Source organism: Coregonus lavaretus (assembly GCF_964263955.1).
Source record: "Coregonus lavaretus genome assembly, contig: HAP1_SCAFFOLD_438, whole genome shotgun sequence".
In the NCBI taxonomy this organism is placed as follows: domain Eukaryota; kingdom Metazoa; phylum Chordata; class Actinopteri; order Salmoniformes; family Salmonidae; genus Coregonus; species Coregonus lavaretus.
Genome location: NW_028159714.1, coordinates 243,923 through 262,925, shown reverse-complemented (window position 1 = coordinate 262,925; position 19,003 = coordinate 243,923). Strand labels below are relative to the sequence as shown.

The 19,003-nt window shown below is 42.9% G+C and overlaps 1 protein-coding gene across 1 annotated transcript; it reads right to left on the bottom strand.

The window, feature by feature from the left end:
• Positions 1–29: 29 nt before the first annotated feature.
• LOC311122524 (sulfide:quinone oxidoreductase, mitochondrial-like) lies at positions 30–14,526 on the bottom strand. The gene is made up of 10 exons (XM_084196868.1): positions 14,224–14,526; positions 7,115–7,361; positions 6,744–6,914; positions 3,471–3,524; positions 2,739–2,939; positions 2,290–2,499; positions 1,677–1,860; positions 1,425–1,492; positions 960–1,138; positions 30–511 (listed from the first exon to the last, which is right to left on the bottom strand). The coding sequence occupies exons 2-10, from the start codon at positions 7,337–7,339 to the stop codon at positions 454–456; spliced, it is 1,350 nt and encodes a 449-aa protein (XP_084052994.1). The 5' UTR covers positions 7,340–7,361; positions 14,224–14,526; the 3' UTR covers positions 30–453.
• Positions 14,527–19,003: the final 4,477 nt, after the last annotated feature.

Genomic DNA, 19,003 nt, shown 5'->3' with positions numbered 1-19,003 from the left:
GGGGGCAGGAGAAATAACAAGCAGGCAACTTGATTTGACTCTGATCGCTTTTATTAGAATGTTTACAGTGCGAACAGTGAAATAATTAATACATCATGCCGTGAGAGGTACCGGATCCGGGAAAATAGGTGCCGGATCAAGTTCCTGCAGGATCTGGCTCAAATTAAGCACTTTACAATATTACTTGAGGTTTTATGGATGCTTAATTGTATTATACATTTACATCATTTAGCAGACGCTCTTATCCATGAAATGATGGTTATTGTAATGGTGGTCTGGGAATGGGGTTGCACATTTCAAGTAACTTTCCCAAAATTGCCAGGTTTTTCGAGAAATCTTTGGAATTTTGGGAAAGTTATAGGAATTTTGCAACCCCTATCTGGGAATCAAAGATCAGTGAAAAAAGTTGATTACATTGTAGCAGTCTGGAACAGCTGAATTGGTTGTAAGCGTCTATTTCATCCCAAGGTGCATGATTTTCCTGTATGGTCCTGGTCCACCCCAGAACCCCCTACGGGAAAAAGATCAGATGTATGTTCGGGGCGGCAGGTAGCTTAGTGGGTAAGAGCGTTGTGCCAGTAACCGAAAGGTCGCTGGTTCTAATCCCCGAGCCGACTAGGTGAAAAATCTGTCGATGTGCCCTTGAGCAAGGCACTTAACCCTAATTGCTCCTGTAAGTCGCTCTGGATAAGAGCGTCTGCTAAATGACTAAAATGTAAAAAAAAAAAAAATTTAATGTAATATTAGCAACAAAGAGCTCCATAAAACATGTGTTCCCTGTTTAGTCTACATGAAGGGTTGTGTTCATTAGGGCACACCGGAAAATATTTAAACATTGTGTGACGGAAAATGAAAATGAGCGTTTCTTATTGGTCAAATCAAAGTAAATCCATCCCGTTTTGTGTTTTTTTTCCCCCCCCCGCTTTTGGTGCCAGTAATTGTCTTTGATAGCTACTTACTTGAGAAGTCCATGCCAGTACAGATGAGGCATCACGTCAGCTTTCATGTGGTACATGGTCCATCTCTCCTTGCTTTGGTCAATAGGGAATGTCTCCAATGGCTGCCCATTATAGTCAAACTCAGCCAGAATGACAGTGTTGTAGCTCGTCACCAAAGGGCAGGACGTGTAGCCGTCATACTGTAAACACAAGTGTTTTAGCACTCTATTACTGTTGTGTGTCACAAATGGCACCCTATTTCCTTCATAGTGCACTACTTTTGATCAGAACCCTATGGGTAGTTAACAATACAGCCTGAATCCCAAATGGCACCCTATTTCCTTCATAGTGCATTACTTTTGACCAATACCATCTGTGTTATCTTGAAGATTCTGAAAACACAAATACGCAACGTATCCGTATATATATATATATATTTTTTTATATATAATGTGAAGTGTAATTAGTGTTAGTCAGGTAACATACCTTCCTATCCGGCTTTTCATTCTTCAACACTTTTGAAATTGTTCTGTCCAGAATACTAGACTGGGCAGCTGGAAATAAAATACACCATGTCACGTTCTTATACTCTTCCCCACGTAGTACATGTAGGTACAGGTTTTCAACCTTGCAATTGCGTAGCCAAATACCACAGCAAAAGTTTTGCCAGAGCTGCTTCCACTCACATGGTGTTTAGTTGTGGTAACTCTGTTATTTAGAAGAACCAAAAGGACTTACCCACCGCAGCACCTGTTTTGGATGTCGGCAGGTTGGTGCAGTCTCCGATCCCAAACACGTTGGGATACTTGTTACTTTGAAGGGTCTCTTTGTTGACATCCAGCCAGCCAGCCTCATCAGCCAATAAGGATCCTTTAACCACCGGGTTGGGTCCCATCGGAGGAGTGACATGAAGCATCTCATACTGACAAAGAAAGAAAAGCTTGATTCCCTGACTGAAAATTAGCACAAACAAATCAAATCATATTACTGTGTCGTTGTTGCCCAGTGGATGCTCCTAATCTTCTTATCTTAGGGCAGAAACACTAACCACAAGGCCACTGAGTTGGTGAATGCTCCAATAACTATGAATACATCTGCATACTACGTTACTTAGCATCAGAATTCTATGTCAACTTAGATAATATGTTACAAAACTGTGAGAGAACCCCTCAACTACATTGTTTTCTTTTCCATTTGCACATCATAGCTTCCTGGAACTTAGCCTGGTCCCTGATGCGTCTGTGTTGTCTTGCTAACTCCTACGGTCGTTGTGATACATGGTAATGACCATAAGCATAGGAGTTGGCAAGACAGCACAAACAGGTCTGGGATCAGGCTACCTGGAACTTACCTCAAACACTTTGGTTTCTCCAGGGTTGTCGAGGTTTTCAAACACAGCTTCCTGCTTGTCGGCCCGGACCTCGACGAGATTTTGTCTGAGATTCACCTGGATGTCGCGACTCTTCACAATCTCCCACAATGCATCTGCATATTTCTTGACCCCGAACAGCACTGGCAGTGATGTGTTGTACACGACGTTGGCCGTAGCCCTTTTTCCTGTCTTCGAGAGGGATCAGATCAGAATAAGCTGTTACATTATTGAGGAAGGGCATAACACAGATGAAAGCTGGGTCGTGTTCAGTAGGTACCAGTAAGAAATACACTTTTACCGTTTCAAAACGTTTTGCTACGGTGTGCACTAATGAACACGAGTCAACCCAGATACAAAAAAACGTAGATTCATAATACCTTTATGTAATGGTTTATCTGATGCATTTTGTATCACTAGTATTGTAATACCTTTCTAAGATAAGCATCGGTCAGGTACATGATCTTCTGTGGTGCTCCTGCACACTTCACCGGAGTGTTTGGGAAAGTGAATAGAGCATTTCCCTCCTTGAAGTTCTGCAGTACGCTCCAAGTCTTCTCCACAGTTTGTACGGAGTAGTTTGAACCAATCTTAAATTTGACCCAATCTTCAATCTCAGGCAGGCCCTTGATCTAGAGAGTGATTGTAAGAGACTGTCTCATACTATATAGAAACTTATGTTAAAGGCCCAGTGCAGTCAAGAACATGATTTTCCTGTATTTTATATATATTTCCACACTATGAGGTTGGAATAGTACTGTGAAATTGTGAACATTATGATAATGCCCTTTTAGTGTAAGAGCTGTTTGAAAAGACCACCTGAAATTTCAGCCTGTTTTGGTAGAATGGAGTTTTGGCCTGCCTGGTGACATCACCAGGCGGTAAATGTCTTAATAGACCAATAGGAGAGTTCCAAACCTCTCTGCCAATAACAGCTTGTTTTCAGTTTCCCCCTCCCCACTAAGACCACTCCCAGACAGTCTGCTAAGAAGCTATTTTTGTTTCTTTTTGACCATTCTAATTGAAAACAATCACAGTAAGGTACTTAATTGTTCCCCAGAAATGATTTCCTATTGAGATAAAAATGTCTGCATTGGACCTTTAAAACAATATTGAGAGAGAGTGGTGAAAGGCCATGAAATAAACATGATGTGCATTATTACCTTCTCATAGTGTAGCTGTAAACCTAGTGCCACTATCAGATATTGGTAGGAGATCTGTTACAGGGAAGACAATACAAGTTCCAGTCAGTTGAAAAGTAAAATGATTGTAGACCTACTTCCTTGTTATTAACACAACATACACTGAGTGTCCAAAACATTAAGAACTCTGCTCTTTTAAACATATAGACTGACCAGGTGAAAGCTATGATCCCTTATTGATGTCACCTGTTAAATCCACTTCAATCAGTGTACATGAAGGGGGGGAGACAGGTTAAAGAATGATTTTTAAGCCTTGAGACAATTGAGACGTGGATTGTGTATGTGTGCCATTCAGAGGGTGAATGGGCAAGACAAAATATTTAAGTGCCTTTGAACGGGGGTATGGTAGTAGGTGCCAGGTGCACTGGTTTGAGTCAAGAACTGCAACTCTGCTGGGTTTTTCATGCTCTACAGTTTCCTGTGTGTATCAAGAACGGTCCACCAGCCAACTTGACACAACTGTGGGACGCATTGGGAGTCAGCATGGGCCAGCATCCCTGTGGAACGCTTGACACCTTGTAGAGTCCATGCCCCAACGAATTGAGGCTGTTCTGAGGGCAAAGGGGGGTGCTCTTAATATTAGGAAGGTGTTCCTAATGTTTGGTATACTCAGTGTATTTCATCGTCATTTGGCTCCTTGAATATCAAGACCTGTTTCATATCAAGAGGATCTCTACAGCAGGCCTCTCCAACCCTGTTCCTAATTTAGCGCACCTGATTCCAATAATTAGCTGCTTGATAAGCTCAATCATGTGAGTTACAACTGGGGTTGGATTGAAAACCTACAGGAGGGTGGCTCTCCAGGAACAGGGTTGGAGAGAACCTACAGGAGGGTGGCTTTTCAGGAACAGGGTTGGCGAGAACCTACAGGAGGGTAGCTTTTCAGGAACAGGGTTGGAGAGAACCTACAGGAGGGTTGCTCTCCAGGAACAGGGTTGGAGAGCCCTGCTCTATAGCCTCCGATGTTGCCATCTGATGTTGACATGTGGAGGCTTTTTCCTGTTTTGCATTTTGCCTCCAGCACCTTCACTAATCTGTTTTGCCATGTGCGGTAGATTCAGCCTATTATCCCCAGAAAGGATGAGCTAAATATACTAAACAAAAATACAGTGGTGTAAAGTACTTCAGTAAAAATACTTTAAAGTACTACTTAAGTAGTTTCTTTGGGGTATTTGTACTTTACTTTATATTTTTCACAACTTTTACTTCAATACATTTTCCCTGACACCCAAAACTACTAGTTACATTTTGAATGCTTAGCAGGACAGGAAGATGGTCCAATTCACACTTATCAAGACAACATCCCTGGTCATCCCTATTGCCTCTGATCTGACAGACTCACTAAACACAAATGCTATGTTTGTAAATGTCTGCGTGTTGGAGTGTGCCCCTGGCTATTCGTAAAAAAATTACAAAATAGAGAATGGTGCCATCTGGTTTGCTTAATATAAGTCATTTAAAATTATTAATACTTTTACTTTTGATACTTAAGTATATTTTAGCAATTACATGTACTTTTGATACTTAAGTATATATAAAACCAAATACTTTTAGACTTTTACTCAAGTAGTATTTTACTGGATTACTTTTACTTGAGTCATTTTCTAATAAGGTATCTTTACTTTTACTCAAGTATGACAATTGGGTACTTTTTCCACCACTGCAAAAATATAAACGCAACATGTAAAGTGTTGGTCCCATGTTTCATGAGCTGATATAAAAGATCCCAGAAATGTTCCATACGCACAAAAAGCCTATTTCTCTCAAATGTTGTGCACAAATTTGTTTATATCCCTGTTAGTGAGCATTTCTCCTTTGCCAAGATAATCCATCCAACTGACAGGTGTGGCATATCAAGAAGCTGATTAAACAGCATGATCATTACACAGGTGCACCTTGTGCTGGGCACAATAAAAGGCCTCTCTAAAATGTGCAGTTTTGTCACACAACACAATGCCACAGATGTCTCAAGGTTTGAGGGAGCGTGTGATTGGCATGCTGACTGCAGGAATGTCCACCAGAGCTGTTGCCAGAGAATTTAATGTTCATTTCTATACCATAAGCCGCCTCCAACGTCGTTTTAGAGAATTTGGCAGTACGTCCAACCGGCCTCACAACCGCAGACCACCTGTAACCACGCCAGCCCAGGACCTCCACATCCGGCTTCTTCACATGCGGGATGGTCTGAGATGAGCTGACGAAACTGTGGGTTTGCCCAACGGAAGAATTTCTGCACAAACTGTCAGAAACCGTCTCAGGGAAGCTCATATGCATTCTCGTCGTCCTCACCAGGGTCTTGACCTAACTGCATTTCGGCGTCGTAACCAATGGGCAAATGCTCACCTTTGATGGCCACTGGCACACTGGAGAAGTGTGCTCTTCATGGATAAATCCTGGTTTCAACTGTACCGGGCAGATGGCAGACAGTATGTATGGTGTCGTGTGGGCTAGTGGTTTGCTGATGTAAATGTTGTGAACAGAGTGCCCCATGGTGGGGTTATGGTATGGGCAGGCATAAGCTATGGACAATGAATACAATTGCACTGTATCAATGGAAATTTGAATGCACAGAGATACCGCGACGAGATCCTGAGGCCCATTGTCGTGCAATTCATCTGCCACCTCATGTTTCAGCATGATAATGCACGGCCCCATGTCATAAGGATCTGTACACAATTCCTAGAAGCTGAACATTTCCCAGTTCTTCCATGGCCTGTATACTCACCAGACATCCCTGTTTGGGATGCTCCGGATTGACGTGTAAGACAGCATGTTCCAGTTCCCGTCAATATCCAGCAACTTCGCACAGCCATTCAAGAGGAGTGGGACAACATTCCACAGGCCACAATCAACAGCCTGATCAACTCTATGCGAAGGAGATGTGTCGCGCTGCATGAGGCAAATAATCTTCACACCGGATACTGACTGGTTTTCTGATCCACGCCCCTACCTCATGCAGCGCGACAGATCTGTATTCCCAGTCATGTGAAATCCATAGATTAGGGCCTAAGGAATTTATTTAAATTGACAGATTTCCTTACATGAACTGTAACTCAGTAAAATCTTTGAAATTGTTACATGTTGCGTTCATATTTTTGTTCAGTGTAGATTATGCCGACACTTGACTGACCTTTGTCCCAGATTGAGACCAAGCCCTATAATTACGTTTTATCACTTCAATCAACATGTATTAAATCAAATAAACGATACGAAAAGTAAACAGCCCTACCCTACCTCCATGCCATTGCCTGTGCGCACAGTGTTTGTGTCTGGGTTGATCTCCTGAACCCTGGATCTAACCCACTTGACTCCAGACGGCACGACGCTGGCAGTAGGGCGACCGGAAGAGGCCAAGCCTTTGGCCCCAGCACCAACCAATGTCCAGATGGGCTGATAATAGTGCATCTGTAAACCACAGAGGAAGAATTCTGCTCAATATATAGTATTGTGCACCAGACAGCAGACTACATGTTCCTCCCCCAATAGCCTGGGGACGTCCCAAATGGCCCCCCTGTTCCCTATGTAATGCACTATAGGCCCCTGGTCAAGTAGTGGACTATATAGGGATAGGATGCCATTTGGGACTCAACCATAGTCTTTAATACCTCACTGGGTTCCACTATTGCCACATTTTCCGCCCCTAGCTTCCTCTTCATCCGAGCGCTCATTGTGATGCCACCACTTCCTCCTCCCAGCACCAGGACCTTGTAGTGTTCTTTGGAGGAGGCGTGACTGCTGCTGGTGTGGAGATGACAGACGCCAATAGCAGCAGTCCTATGGCACTGCCTCCACAGGGCCGGCTGCCGATGCACCGCTCTGACTGTCGCCATCTATTCCCTTCTGTGTGATCCTCTAGAATGGATTCAAAGTCAGGATTCAGCTACAATGATTACATAGGGCCTAGGCCTAGTGACTGACAGATTATTGACTGGAAGTATTTTTGTTATTTTTTTGTTATTTTAATAGGATCCCTATTAGCTGTTGCAAAAGCAGCAGCTACTCTTCCTGGGGTCCACACAAAACATGAAACATGACATAATACAGAACATTAATAGACAAGAACAGCTCAAGGACAAAACAACATAAAACATTTTTTTTTTACAAAATGCACACGTAGCCTACATATAAATACATACACACAAACTATCTAGGTCAAATAGGGGAGAGGCGTTGTGCCGTGAGGTGTTGCTTTATCTGTTTTTTGAAACCAGGTTTGCTGTTCACTTGAGCAATATGAGATGGAACAGAGTTCCATGCAATAATGACTCAATATAATACTGTATGCTTTCTTGAATTTGTTCTGGATTTGGGGACTGTGAAAAGACCCGTGGTGGCATGTCTGGTGGGGTAAGTGTGTGTGTCAGAGCTGTGTGTAAGTTGACTATGCAAACAATTTGGGATTTTCAGCACATGAATGTTTCTTATAAAAATAAGAAGTGACGCAGTCAGTCTCTCCTCAACTCTTAACCAAGAGAGACTGGCATGCATAGTATTTATATCAGCCCTCTGATTACAATGAAGAGCAAGACGTGCCGCTCTCTTCTGGGCCAGCTGCAGCTTCACTAGGTCTTTCCTTGCAGCACGAGACCACACGACTGGACAATAATCAAGATAAGACAAAACTAGCGCCCGCAGGACATGCATTTTGGAGTGTGGTGTCAAAAAAGCAGAGCATGGGCCTCCCGAGTGGCGCAGCGGTCTAAGGCACTGCATCGCAGTGCTTGAGGCGTCACTACAGACCCGGGTTCGATCCCAGGCTATGTCACAGCCGGCCGTGACCGGGAGACCCATGAGGTGGTGCACAATTGGCCCAGCATTGTCCGGGTTTGGCCGGCCGGGATGTCCTTGTCCCGTCGCGCTCTAGTGAATCTCTTTATCATTGACAGACCTCTCCCCATCTTTACAACCATTGAATCTATATGTTTTGACCATGACAGTTTACAATCTAAGGTGACGCCAAGTAATTTAGTCTCCTCAACTAGTTCAACAGCCACACCATTCATTACCAGATTCAGCTGAGGTCTAGAACTTAGGGAATGATTTGTACCAAATACAATGCTCTTAGTTTTAGATATGTTCAGGACCAGTTTATTACTGGCCACCTATTCTAAAACAGACTGCAACTCTTTGTTAAGGGTTTCAGTGACTTCATTAGCTGTGGTTGCTGATGCGTATATGGTTGAATCATCAGCATACATGGCCACACATGCTTTGTTTTATGCCAGTGGCAGGTCATTGGTAAAAATAGAGAAGAGTAGAGGGCATAGAGAGCTGCCCTGTGGTACACCACACTTTACATGTTTGACATTAGAGAAGCTTCCATTTTTAAGAAAACCGTTGAGTTCTATTAGATAGATAGCTCTGAATCCACGATATGGCAGAGGTTGAAAAGCCATAACACATAAGTTTTTTCAACAACAGGTTATGGTCAATAATATCAAAGGCTGCACTGAAATCTAACAGTACAGCTCCCACAATCTTCTTATTATCAATTATCAATCATCAGTAATTTGTGTCAGTGCAGTACATGTTGAGTGCCCTTCTCTATAAACATGCTGAAAGTCTGTTGTTAATTTGTTTACAGAAAAAAAGCATTGTATTTGGTCAAACACCATTTTTCCCAACAGTTTGCTAAGAGCTGGCAGCAAGCTGATAGGTCTGCTGTTAGAACCAGTACAGGCCGCTTTACCACTCTTGGGTAGCGGAATGACTTTGGCTTCCCTCCAGGCCTGAGGACAAAGACTTTCCTCTGGGCTCAGATTAAAGATATGACAGATAGGAGTGGCTATAGAGTCAGCTACCATACTCAGTAGCTTTCCATCCATGTTGTCAATGCCAGGAGGTTTGTCATTATTGAGCAATAACAATAATTTTTTCACCTCTCCCACACTAACTTTACAAAATTCTAACTTGCAATGTATTTCTTTCATTATTTGTTTTTTTTAGGCATGAATACGATGGCTGACTGTTCATTGTTGTCATTTCCTGCCTAAATTTGCCCACTTAGCCAATGAAGTAATCATAAAAATTATTGGCAACATCAAATGGTTTTGTGATGAATAAGCCATCTGATTCGATGAAAGATGGAGTTGAATTTGTCTTTCTGCCCATAAGTGATTACATAGGGCCTAGGCCTAGTGACTGACAGATTATTGACAGGCAGTGATTACATAGGGCCTAGGCCGAGTGACTGAGATTATTGACAGGCAGTGATTACATAGGGCCTAGGCATATACATATGCATATTTCATAGCCCCCATGTCAAAAAATAATAATAGCATTGAGCAAATTGATTTGAAGTCTTTGCAGAGCATCCTATTCACTCCTATTCATCTCCTTCTACCAAGACCTCTACTAGCTTCAATGCAACTTATTCTGGGAGTCTGTTGGTACTTTGGGCTGGGACCACTCTAACACCATTCAACAGTTAAAAGGTGAACGATAGGATCTGTGATGATCCCATAGACTGTAAAACATATGGACGAAGCGATTGATGACGTCACCCCATTGTTCCCTATGAGAATGCTCAGTGATCAGGAAGTGTGATTTGATGATCAGGAAGTGTGATTTCAGCGCGTCGCCATCTTGCTACATGGAGGAGTTTTTGGAAACATTGCATGCGCAGTTTGAGCTACTCTAGGAAGTGACGTTGCAGGCTAGCTCAGTGCTGCCCCCTCTCATGGAGTAACTCAAATTGAAGGCTGACCGAGGTACTGCAGCCTGCCAATAGCAACTAAATTATCCTTATAACTTCGTTTTGTGTGTGATTTTCAAGTAATCGGTTCAAGGACATACATCTGGTGAAATAGAAGCAATTATTGGTACCATAATTGTGTTCGATATTTTTATTTTTTTATATACACAAATATTGACCACGAAGATCGCCATTTACCCATTCACCATAATGGGGGGGATCCTGTTTTCTGGAAACAATGCCTCCAGTACTGCGGTCGGCCTTCAACCATTATAGATAGGTCCCAGTCAGGGTTTATGAGAAATAGACATCTCGAATAATGTCAGACTGGTATTAAATATCATAGATCACTCAGATTTGGTATCTGATGAGAGTTTTATGCACCCTCCGCTGCACCCTCCGCTGCACCCTCCGCTGCAACTTGCCCATGCCCCTCCCGCTTCTCCTTCACACAAATTCAGACAGCTGATGTTCTGAAAGAGCTGCAAAATCTGGACCCCTACAAATCAGCTGGGCTAGACAATCTGGACCCTTTCTTTCTAAAACTAGCCGCAGAAATTGTCGCAACCCCTATTACTAGCCTGTTCAACCTCTCTTTCGTAACGTCTGAGATCCCCAGAGATTGGAAAGCTGCCGTGGTCATCCCCCTCTTCAAAGGGGGTGACACTCTAGATCCAAACTGTTACAGACCTATATCCATCCTGCCCTGCCTTTCGAAAGTATTTGAAAGCCAAGTTAACAAACAGATCACCAACCATTTCGAATCCCACCGTACCTTCTCCGCTATGCAATCCGGTTTCCAAGCTGGTCATGGGTGCACCTCAGCCACGCTCAAGGTCCTAAACGATATTATAACCGCGATCGATAATAGACAGTACTGTGCAGCCGTCTTCATCGACCTGGCCAAGGCTTTCGACTCTGTTAACCACCGCATTCTTATTGGCAGACTAAATAGCCTTGGTTTCTCAAATGACTGCCTCGCCTGGTTCACCAACTACTTCTCAGATAGAGTTCAGTGTGTGAAATCGGAAGGCCTGTTGTCTGGACCTATGGCAGTCTCTATGGGGGTGCCACAGGGTTCAATTCTTGGGCCGACTCTTTTCTCTGTGTATATCAATGACGTCGCTCTTGCTGCTGGTGACTCTCAGATCCACCTCTACACAGACGACACCATTTTGTATACATCTGGCCCTTCATTGGACACTGTGTTAACAAACCTCCAAACGAGCTTCAATGCCATACAACACTCCTTCAGTAGCCTCCAACTGCTCTTAAACACTAGTAAAACTAAATGCATGCTCTTCAATCGAACGCTGCTGGCACCCGCCCACCCGACTAGAATCACCACTCTCGATGGGTCTGACCTAGAGTATGTGGACAACTACAAATACCTAGGTGTCTGGTTAGACTGTAAACTCTCCTTCCAGACTCACATTAAGAATCTCCAATCCAAAGTTAAATCTAGAATCGGCTTCCTATTTCGCAACAAAGCCTCCTTCACTCATGCTGCCAAACATGCCCTCGTAAAACTGACTATCCTACCGATCCTTGACTTCGGCGATGTCATTTACAAAATAGCCTCCAACACTCTACTCAGCAAATTGGATGTAGTCTATCACAGTGCCATCCGTTTTGTCTCCAAAGCCCCATACACTACCCACCACTGTGACCTGTACGCTCTTGTTGGCTGGTCCTCACTGCATGTTCGTCGTCAAACCCACTGGCTCCAGGCCATCTATAAATCACTGCTAGGCAAATCCCTGCCTTATCTTAGCTCATTGGTCACCATAGCAGCACCCACCCGTAGTCTGCGCTCCAGCAGGTATATCTCACTGGTCATTCCCAAAGCCAACACCTCCTTTGGCCGCCATTCCTTCCAGTTCTCTGCTGCCAATGACTGGAACGAATTGCAAAAATCTCTGAAGCTGGAGACTCTTATCTCCCTCACTAACTTTAAGCATCAGTTGTCAGAGCACCTTACCGATCACTGCACATGTACACAGCCCATCTGAAATTAGCCCACCCAACTACCTCATCCCTATATTGTTATTTATTTTGCTCTTTTGCACCCCAGTATCTCTATTTGCACATCATCTCTTGCACATCTAGCATTCCAGTGTTAATACTAATTGTAATTATTTTGCACTATAGCCTATTTATTGCCTTACCTCCATAACTTGCTACATTTGCACACACTGTATATATATTTTCTGTTGTATTTTATGACCTTATGTTTTGTTTACCCCATATGTAACTCTGTGTTGTTGTTTTTATCGCACTGCTTTGCTTTATCTTGGCCAGGTCGCAGTTGTAAATGACAACTTGTTCTCAACTGGCTTACCTGGTTAAATAAAGGTGAAATAAAATAAAAATAAACTATACTCTTTTGGGATTTTTATAAAACCTTTAATACAGTAGAACATTACTATTTTTCATGCCCTTAATTTTGGCTTTGGAGATACATTTTGTACAACTATTAAATGTCTGTATACAAGCGGCAATAGTGAAACAGAAGTCAGTATGCTGCTAACAGTCCAGCTTCCCCCGTCCCCATACCTGGCTGGAACCAGAGATCCTCTACTTTCAACACACCTGACCGCACTCCTTGACAACATGCGAAAGGTACCAATTTGGTAGCTCCATCGGATACATTCCATGCTAGCTCTGGAGTGAGTTTATGGCACATTAAAATATTTATTTCAGATTCCAATTGCGCTTAATGTGATTCATTTATTCTTTAAAGCATCTGGTCTTGGTTTGAACGTAAATAAATTTGAACTGTTGTTGCCAGTAAAAACCTGTGATATGCCCTCAATCTCTGACATCCCAGTTAAGGATACAATCACTTATCTGGGAATAACAATAACTAAGAAACAAAAGCTAGATGTTTTCTGAACTTTAACCCCCTCATAGAGAAAACTCAAAATAAACGTAATCACTGTTTACAAAGGGATGTATCTCTACTGTAAATGGTAGAATATTGCTCACAGAGGCTGAGGGTATTTCCAGGCTCACTTATGCGGCTTAATCATTACATATAGGTGGCCTCAAATGTCTCCTACAGTGTATCCCGACTAATTTATCTAATTTCCATAAACAATCCCTTTTAGCATGGTCTTTGATCTACAAGCACCATTTTTATCCACACAGATATTTTATCTGGAAAAAAACAGTTTAGATATTTTATCCAAAGGCAAGTCCTTGTTTTTTGAGAAATGGTTCCAAAACAATCTTCTATCGGTGAGTCAACTGTTCAATGATAAAGGTATTTTATTTAATAATGCCGAATACGGCAGTGAAAAACTATTGAGAAAACAAAATAAAAACCTTTCAAGTATAACATTTATCTTGTCGCATCTTCCAAGCTTTTGGAATGGCCTTTTAAGAAATATTATTTGCAAAAAATGGTTGCTCTCTTTCTCAGAAGTTTCTTTTAAGTAATCATATTACATTAGTTTCATATAAATGAATCCAAAAGTGCTACCCTACTAAACATGAACTTAAACCGTTTTTAAAGACATTGATGTTTATTGTACCTTCTGTAATGAACAGCCGGACTGTTTTACATTTCTTTTCGTATCGCTCTTAAACCCGGAAGCTGTGGCAAGATATATGTAGATTTGTTTTGGATCATATACATGCACGTTTTGCACTTCTACTTGAAAATGTTATATTTGGTTTTACAAAGTATAGCAAAGACTACGCGAAGCCTTCTTAATCAACCTCATCGTTATTTTAGCTCAATTCCAAATTCATAAATGTACGTTAAACGTATGAGTCGAAAACCACTATTTTTTGAGAATGAAATTGAACAATATAAACACAATTTCTTCTTTTTCTCATAACAAAAAAGCTATCAAAACTTTGAATGTTTGTACTTTTGTACTGTTGTTTGAAATGTTTGTATACTTTTTTCTATATTGTATATTTTGAATTGCTAAAAAAAAGACATTGGCCTGAGTCGAGCCCCAATGTCCCAACAGACTCCCAGAATGAGTTGCGTCGAAGCTAGAAACCTACCTTATTAAGAAGAAAGTTGCGAAAACGGATTTGATCCTTGCGATCTATACCAGGCTACTCAGACTCCTTGCTCCGGCCAAATGTAGTGGCGATCTACCTTCAGTGTCTTCAACACACCTAGACAGTGTGTCACCGATTGCGTAATTAGTTTTCGAAGCTAGCCACTACAGTAAGTACTAATAGGCCTCGTTTCACAAAACCCAGACTTCATGCCGCTTGAAATAACGTTCCGCCTACAATAAAGACATGAACGACTGCATGTACAGAAACGTGAGTTGTAAACAGAAATGAATGCGCAAGCTCATCGACCTGTTGAACACAACACGTTAGTGCATTACTCGCAATGTCCACATGATGACACCATTGTCAAAAGAGATCCCTGACATTTACATTTACGTCATTTAGCAGACGCTCTTATCCAGAGCGACTTACAAATTGGTGCATTCACCCTATAGCCAGTGGGATAACCACTTTACAATTGTTTATAAAAAAAAAAAAAATCTTTACATAGAAGTATTACTTTATCCTATCCCAGGTATTCCTTAAAGAGGTGGGGTTTCAAATGTCTCCGGAAGGTGGTGAGTGACTCCGCTGTCCTGGCGTCGTGAGGGAGCTTGTTCCACCATTGGGGTGCCAGAGCAGCGAACAGTTTTGCCTGGGCTGAGCGGGAACTATGCTTCCGCAGAGGAAGGGGAGCCAGCAGGCCAGAGGTGGATGAACGCAATGCCCTCGTTTGGGTGTCGGGACTGATCAGAGCCTGAAGGTACGGAGGTGCCGTTCCCCTCACAGCTCCATAGGCAAGCACCATGGTCTTGTAACAGATGCGAGCTTCAACTGGAAGCCAGTGGAGTGTGCGGAGGAGCGGGGTGACGTGAGAGAACTTGGGAAGGTTGAACACCAGACGGGCTGCGGCATTCTGGATGAGTTGTAGGGGTTTAATGGCACAGGCAGGGAGGCCAGCCAACAGCGAGTTGCAGTAATCCAGACGGGAGATGACAAGTGCCTGGATTAGGACCTGTGCCGCTTCCTGTGTAAGGCAGGGTCGTACTCTACGAATGTTGTAGAGCATGAACCTACAGGATCGGGTCACCGCCTTGATGTTAGCGGAGAACGACAGGGTGTTGTCCAGGGTCACGCCAAGGCTCTTCGCACTCTGGGAGGAGGACACAACGGAGTTGTCAACCGTGATGGCGAGACAATGGGTCACTGCCAATAACGTACAAGTACATAAACAAACCCTGGATGCAGATGCTATGTATTAGCCATTGAGAGACGGTTTGAGAGGCTTTGAAGCCACTGGTCGGCCATATTGTCTCTCCCCAGAAGGAGCAGTTTTCCATAGGAATGAATGGAATTCTACATTATTTCAATTAACTGTTTCAAGGACAAAATGACATGTATTTAAGTATGTTGTTGTTGTAGTGGTGACAGTTACATTAGTAATCTCAAAAAACGTTTCCCACATTTTGTTACTTTACAACCTTATTCTAAAATGGATTAAATAGTGTTTTCCCTCATCAATCTACACACAATACCCCATAATGACAAAGCAAAAACAGTTGTTTAGATTTCTTTGCACACACACACAAAAAAAAAACGTTTATATCATATTTACATAAGTATTCAGACCCTTTACTCAGTACTTTGTTGAAGCACCTTTGGCAGTCTTCTTGGGTATGACGCTACAAGCTTCGCACACCTATATTTGGGGAGTTTCTCCCATTCTTCTCTGCAGATCCTCTCAAGCTCTGTCAGGTTGGATGGGGAGCGTCGCTGCACAGCTATTTTCAGGTCTCTCCAGAGATGTTCGATTGGGTTCAAGTCCGGGCTCTGGCTGGGCCACTCAAGGACATTCAGAGACTTGTCCATAAGCCACTCCTGCGTTGTCTTGGCTGTGTGCTTAGGGTCATTGTCCTGTTGGAAGGTGAACCTTCGCCCCAGTCTGAGGTCCTGAGCGCTCTGGAGGAGGTTTTCATCAAGGATCTCTCTGTACTTTGCTCCGTTAATCTTTCCCTCGATCCTGACTAGTCGCCCAGTCCCTGCCGCTGAAAAACATCCCCACAGCATGATGCTGCCACAACCATGCTTCACCGTAGGGATGGTGCCAGGTTTCCTCCAGACGTGACGCTTGGCATTCAGGCGCCCTTTGGCAAACTCCAAGCAGGCTGTCATGTGCCTTTTACTGAAGAGTGGCTTCCGTCTGGCCACTCTACCATAAAGGCCTGATTGGTGGAGTGCTGCAGAGATGGTTGACATGTGAAATGTCTATATTCCTTCATAACCTTTGTGAGTGTATTGTTTACTGTTAATTTCTGATTGTTTATTTCACTTTTGTTTATTATCTATTTCACTTGCTTTGGCAATGTAAACATATGTTTCCCATGCCAATAAAGCCATTTGGAGAGAGAGAGAGAGAGAGAGAGAGAGAGAGAGAGAGAGAGAGAGAGAGAGAGAGAGACAGAGCGAGAGAGAGAGACAGACAGAGAGAGAGAGACAGAGCGAGAGAGAGAGAGAGAGAGAGAGAGAGAGAGAGAGAGAGAGAGAGAGAGAGAGAGAGAGAGAGAGAGAGAGAGAGAGAGAGAGAGAGAGAGAGAGAGAGAGAGAGAGAGAGAGAGAGAGATTACCATTCTCCTGGCAGCAGGATATTATGCTAGCAAGATGACTGCTGATTTTTTGTTTTTTAAAATAAGAGTCCCCCTACAAAGACATGCTAAACTTTGGGGATATCGATTTTTGTGTACTCTAGTGCAATATAACTGTTTTTCACAGCATTACAACCACCTTTAAAAAAAAATGTATGGATAATTTGACATACTTTTATTTTTTATATTGTATTATTTATACCAGTATTTCTTTAGAAATACACGTTTAATGCAAATATATAGTCTGCAAAACTTACATTGTGTCACGGTTTCGGCCGAGGCTGCTCCTCCTCCTGGTTCGGGCAGGCTTCGGCGGTCGTCGTCCCCGGAGTACTAGCTGCCACCGATCTATGTTTCATGTTCGTTTGGTTTGGTCTTAATGTTGTACACCTGTGTCTAGTTAGTGTTCTATTTAGTTCTCGTTGTGTGTGTCTGTGTTTGTGTGTGATTGCGCTTCTGTTACGTGTTGGAGCTACTATTTCCCTCCAGTGTTTGGAGTGGTTACTTTGCACATGTTTTGTGCGCCGTTTATTTTGTCGCCTGTGTGCGCCTTGTATTCACCTTCAGGCTTATTGTGCTTTTGTTTGTGTGAATTTTGCACTAAAGCCTTTGGACTGAGCCTCTGCGTCCTGCGCCTGATTCATACACCACACCCACCTTCAGCACACCATGACACATTGGTCTATTGTGCTGGGCAACAGGTTTAATACAGAGTGCTGGTGACCCTTACTCCACCCACTCCATTCCCTGCAATGCAACACACTGCATATGCGTTACATATTGGCTTATAGAGAAATAACTATTCTAGGTGGCGATGCCAGTCTACTCACTAAAGTCCCTAGAATACAAAACAGATGAGTTTGGACAAAAAAAAAGCTAGGTCATGTTGCTAGTTTTATGTTGACGTTTGAACAGTGGACAGCTGCCATTTTTAAAATGTCAGCCTATCTACAAATATGTGGGCCAAAAGCGGATAAGTGTGACGTCATCTTTTAGTCCACACACTGGTCCAGTAAGGTCTTGGATAAAAAAAAGGTGAGAAGTGAGGTGTATTAAGGTTTGAAATGTTCACTAGGAGGGTCTGGAGTCCTCCTGCTCTTGTGCAGGGCGGCAGGTAACCTACCGGTTAAGCTCAGTAACTGAAAGGTTGAATCCCAAACCGACTAAGTAAAAAAATCTGTCCATGTGCACTTGAGCAGAGCTCCTGAAAGTACAAAAATGTACATTTACATTTTAGCAGACGCTCTTATCCAGATCGACTTGCAGTTAGTGAGTGCATACATTTTCATACTGGTACCCCCATGGGAAACGAACCCACAACCCTGGCGCTGCAAGCGCCATGCTCTACCAACTGAGCTACATGGGTCTAGTGTGTGTAGTCTTGACCCAAATACCAATATTAACATGAGATGCAAAAACACAATGGAAATGTGGTTTGTCATTACACGAAGTGCTAACTGACAGGCATATCTGTGCTAGGCATTTGTCTAGCTTAGAGTGCTGCTGGCCTTTCGCTCTGCCCATTCCATTGGCCCCAATGCATTACACTGTAAATGAATTACTCTTGCCCTAATGAAGGTGCCAAGTAGGCCAGTAAGTAGGTGTTAAATTGAGAAGCAAATAGTTTCAATGTAAAGGATGATGGACTGGCATATCTCATAACAACCTAGATTAATTAACCTAATGCTGATGAGCCGGCTGCGTCTTAGAATTACACATTTAAAAATCGGCCCTAGGGCAGCCTTGACATGTGCCAAAAAAATTGTATCAGGTCAATCGCTTGACCTGACAAATAAAAATATTTTGCCTCTAGGACTTGGGTTTTGGACTGAAAGTCACAGGAATCTGTGTTCTGGTGTTTTGGTGATTGTGTAAACATGTATTTGCCTCCTCATAAAATGCTGTATGCGCTCACTAGGAAATCAGCAGTAGAAACCAGTGTTGTAGTACTCGAGACCGGTCTCGGTCTTGAGTCCGGTCTCGAGACCACATATTAAGTGTCTCGGTCTTGTCTCGGTGTCGGATACATTTGTACTCGGTCTTCACTCGGTCTCGGACAGTGAAGACTCGTAATTTCTTGCCCGAGACCAGCGAAGTAAAAAACGTGAAATTATAAGCTTCCATTCAGTCAGCGCATA